This window comes from Camelina sativa, chromosome 12, assembly GCF_000633955.1.
Source record: "Camelina sativa cultivar DH55 chromosome 12, Cs, whole genome shotgun sequence".
Taxonomy (NCBI): Eukaryota; Viridiplantae; Streptophyta; class Magnoliopsida; order Brassicales; family Brassicaceae; genus Camelina; species Camelina sativa.
The window spans coordinates 24,232,050-24,236,701 of record NC_025696.1 but is presented as its reverse complement, the minus strand read 5'-3'; the positions used below and the strand labels follow the sequence as shown (position 1 = coordinate 24,236,701).

At 44.7% G+C, this 4,652-nt stretch overlaps 1 protein-coding gene across 1 annotated transcript; it reads left to right on the top strand.

The window, feature by feature from the left end:
- On the top strand, window positions 1,748-2,482 carry LOC104733801. The gene is made up of 2 exons (XM_010453349.1): window positions 1,748-1,982; window positions 2,130-2,482. Exons 1-2 carry the CDS (start codon window positions 1,748-1,750, stop codon window positions 2,480-2,482), a joined length of 588 nt encoding a protein of 195 aa, XP_010451651.1.

Sequence of the window (4,652 nt, the reverse complement as noted above, 5' to 3'; positions counted from 1 at the left end):
ATACTGCAACAGTAGGTTAGTTCTATAATTGAGATTCGAGTTCAAGAACGGTTCCTAAAGCTATCCCAACCCATCACCCAATTTCGTGATCATAACCCTTGATTGATTTCCTGCGCCCAATACTTTCTCTTAAATTTACAAACTCTTATTTATTTTCTATTCAGTTCGGTTACTTGCAATACAAACTCTCTCTTTGCTTTAGCTATACTCGGTCTATATAATTTCATAGTGTATCGTTTGGTCTATGTGGATTCGACCCTGAAGTGCTACGACGACACCACTAGATCGTGGTTGAGTGTGCTTCGGGTTATTGAGTTAACTTTAGATCAATTTGGAACCGTTGCCGGGGACCAAAACGTTCCCTTTGAAATTTTAGATTAACGTTTAGTCTAAGGTTTCTTTATTTTAGTTACTAACAAGTTCTTGCAACTTTATTTCTTTGTTTCAGGTGTATGCATACAAGGAGCAGCAAGAAAAATGATTTGCGCATACTAGGGAACAAGGAATTAGCACAGCTTGAACGCGAGAACCGGAGAGTAAAAGCCCAGACCAATTCTATGGCTGACGGAGAGAACACAGGGGCTAATCCGCCCAACCCTCAGCTTGGCATCATCCAACAACAGCAGAGGCAGAACCAGCAAGAGCAAGCTGTACTGAACCCACCTCCGAGGCAAGCCACCTTGAGGGATGAAGATGCTCAAAATAGGCTGTTTGCGAATCGATCTGCGATTCAACCTCCCGCTCCTGCAAGGCAAGACTATGAGATTAAGCAAAGTCTAATCAATCTGGTTCAGAACCGCGTGTTCCACGGTTTACCATCGGAGAGTACTCTAGATCACATTGAGGCTTTTGAGAGGCTGACCAGTACGACGAGGGCCAATGGTGTACCCTATGACTATCTAATGCTGACTCTGTTCCAGTTCTCTTTGGCGGATAAGGCACTTAGATGGCTGAACCTGTTGGATGCTGGATTGCTCACCACTTGGGCACAATGTAGAGTAGCTTTCCTGAATCACTTTTACACCAAGTCACGCTCAGCCAAACTGCGAAGTAAGATCACTACATTCTCGCAATGAGGCATGGAGTCGTTTTGTGAAGCATGGGAAAGGTTCAAGGTGTATCTTCGAGACTGCCCTCACCACGGTTACACCCAAGAGAATGTGATGAACATCTTCTATGGGGGCATCAAACAGAAGTATCAAATGTCATTGGACACGACCAGCAAGGGAGATTTCTCCACCAATACCGCAAACGAAGCCAATGCACTGATAGAGAACCTTACGGCCAGCAATAGCAATCACGGCACTGACTATGACCGTACGGTTCGGGTCAATGCCGTCGAGACTGATGTTATTAAAGATCTCACGGCCAAGGTGAATCTCCTGCTGAAAAGGGATCACCAAGGGGTTAACATGTGCGAGGAACAAGCTGGGGGATATGCAGACTTCGGAGCTGAGACATACCAAGAGGGTACGGAGGAAGTAAACTATATGGGAGGACAAGGGAACTTCCAAAATCGAGGTTTTAACCAGAATTTTAGGAATCATCCTAATCTATCTTACAGGAGCAACAATGTCGAGAATCCCCAGGATCAGGTCTACCCACCGCGACCTCAGCAGAGCAACTTTGAACAGGGCTTCCAGAATAAGAGAACAGGCTTTGGAGGATCGAATTTCAACAGAAACCTCAGGTCAACAACTTCACGCAAGGGTATCAACTGGTCTCACAGGAGAGCAAACTGGAACAGATGATGCAATCTCTGATGGAGAACCAGAAGAAAAACGCCACTGAGTTGACTGTCAAGATCGACAACATGTACTCTGAGCTGAATGGGAGAATTGAATCGTTAAACTCTCACATGAGAGTGTTGGAGAACCAAGTGGCACAATCCGCAGCTAGAGTCAAGGCACCTCCAGGGATACTTCCAGGGAAGAACAAGGCTAATCCAAAAGAGTATGTGAATGTCGTCACCCTTCGAAGCGGCAAGGAGCTTCCGGAACCGCAACAGAAAGCAGGGAATGACCAATCCAGCGGCGGGACTGACTAGTCTAAAACACAAAATCAGGAAGGCAACCATGACAAAATTCTCAACAACATTCCTGATGATGTTGTTAAACATGGATCAACAGTTCCTGAAGAAAAACAACCCAGCGGACCACAACAACCCTATGCACCCAGACTACCTTTCCCTACTCGCCGCAAGTTAAAGATTCAGGAGCGAGAATATGAGAAGCTGAAGTTAGTAGTAGGAGAGCTTCAGGTTAGACTCCCTTTCATCGAAGCAGTAAGGATGGTTCCAGCTCTTAAGAAGTATATGAAAGAGATTCTAACAGACAAGCTCAGTCTGGAGAAGGGAGTGATGTACCTCACACAAGAGTGCAGTTCTATGTTCCAAAATCGAATGCATGAAAAATGTGGGGATCCGGGACCATTTACCTTGCCTTGCACGATAGGAGATCTCAAGTTCAGCAAATGCCTCTGAAATCTAGGAGCGAGCGTGAGCCTTATGCCACTCAGTGTTGCGACGAGACTTGGCCTCTACACCTTCAAACTGACCCAAGTCACCCTCTTCCTAGCTGATCGTTCCACTCGACGTCCAGAAGGAGTGTTGGAGAACCTACCAGTGCAGATTGGGAACTGCTACATTCCTACAGATTTCGTTGTTTTGAAACTTGATGAGGAATCCCAAGAACCAATCCTACTTCGAAGACCCTTCTTGGCCACGGCTGGTGCGATGATAAACGTTAAAGAGGGAAAGATCGACTTGCACATGGATGATTGATTTTGAGGTTCAATTTGGAGAAAGCAGCTAAGAAACCTACAATTGATGGTCAAACCTTTTGGGTTGATACAATAGGCAAAATAGCTGATGAGCTTTATGATGAGGTATGTACAAGTGATCATCTGGCTGTCACATTGACAAAGAAGGAACCAGAGCTGGGATATATGTCTTAGGAGACTAAGAACTTGGCCAGAACACTCGACGCTGCAACAGTTCTGAAACATGAAGTCTTACTCGTCAATCTGTAGCCTAGACTGACTGATCTAGAAACTGGACTGACTGATCCAGCTCCTCCTGTGGAAACACCCGATAAGGGTGATGGATTGACCGTTCCAGACGACAGATCAGCTGATCTCGAAACTTGCTCTGGGACCAAATCGAGTCAGGAGGATTGGAGCGAACTCAAGGTTCCCAAGTTGGACTTAAAACCACTCCTTGAAGGGCTAAGGTACGCTTATCTCGGACCTAACTGCTCATATCCTGTTATCATTAATTCTAACCTGAACAATGTTGAGACCGCATTCTTGCTCTGCGAGTTAAGAAAGTATAGGAAGGCTTTGGGCTATTCCTTAGATGACATTTCAGGTATATCACCGGAGTTATGCTCGCATCAAATTCACCTTGAAAATCCATCTAAGTCTTCCATCGAACACCAACAGAGGCTAAACCCAAACCTCAAGGAGGTAGTGAAGAAGGAGATCCTTAAACTGTTGGGAGCCGGAGTTATTTTCCCAATCTCTGACAAAACTTGGGTGAGCCCAGTCCATGTAGTGCCAAAGAAAGGAGGGGTGACAGTAGTTGCAAATGAGAAGAACGAGTTGATCCCCACCAGGACGGTAACAAGGCATCGCATGTGCATCAACAACCGCAAGCTCAATGCCGCCACAAGGAAGGATCACTTCCCTCTTCCATTCATTGACCAAATGCTTGAGCGTTTGGCAAACCACCCTTATTACTGCTTCTTGGATGGTTACTCAGGTTTCTTCCAAATTCCGATTCACCCGAATGATCAGGAGAAGACCACTTTCACTTGCCCCTATGGCACATTCGCTTACCGACGGATGCCTTTTGGGTTGTGCAATGCCCCAACCACCTTCCAGCGCTGCATGATGTCAATTTTCTCTGACTTGATTGAGGAAATTATGGAAGTATTTATGGATGATTTTTTGGTGTATGGCTCATCCTTCTCCTCCTGTTTATCCAACTTATGAAAAGTGCTTCAACGCTGTGTGGATAAACACCTTGTGCTGAATTGGGAGAAATGCCATTTCATGGTCACCAATGGGATTGTTCTTGGCCATCGAATTTCTGAGAGAGGAATAGAAGTCGACAAAGCCAAGATAGAAGTCATATCCAGCCTACAACCTCCGAAAACTGTCAAAGACATACGCAGTTTCCTTGGTCATGCTGGGTTTTATCGAAGGTTCATTAAGGATTTTTCCAAGATAGCCAGACCACTCACCCAGCTACTATGCAAAGACATCTCGTTTGAGTTTACTGCAGATTGTTTGGAGGCCTTCCTAACAATAAAACAAGCACTGATCTCGGCTCCAGTAGTCCAACCACCTGATTGGGATCTGCCATTCGAAGTTATGTGCGATGCAAGTGATTTTGCTGTTGGAGCAGTTCTGGGACAACGCAAGGATGGTAAGTTGCATGTTGTTTACTACGTGAAACGACCGACCTTTTTTTTTCTTTTAATAAATAATAATTAATATAAATATATAAATAAACTACAACTAGTGGTCCCATATCCACTAGCCACCTAACCACATTCACAATCAACAGCGGAACAATAACAAGCAGTATCCAATAATAAACCAATAATACTCCAAAAACAATCTAATATCATAGCATAAACAATAACCAA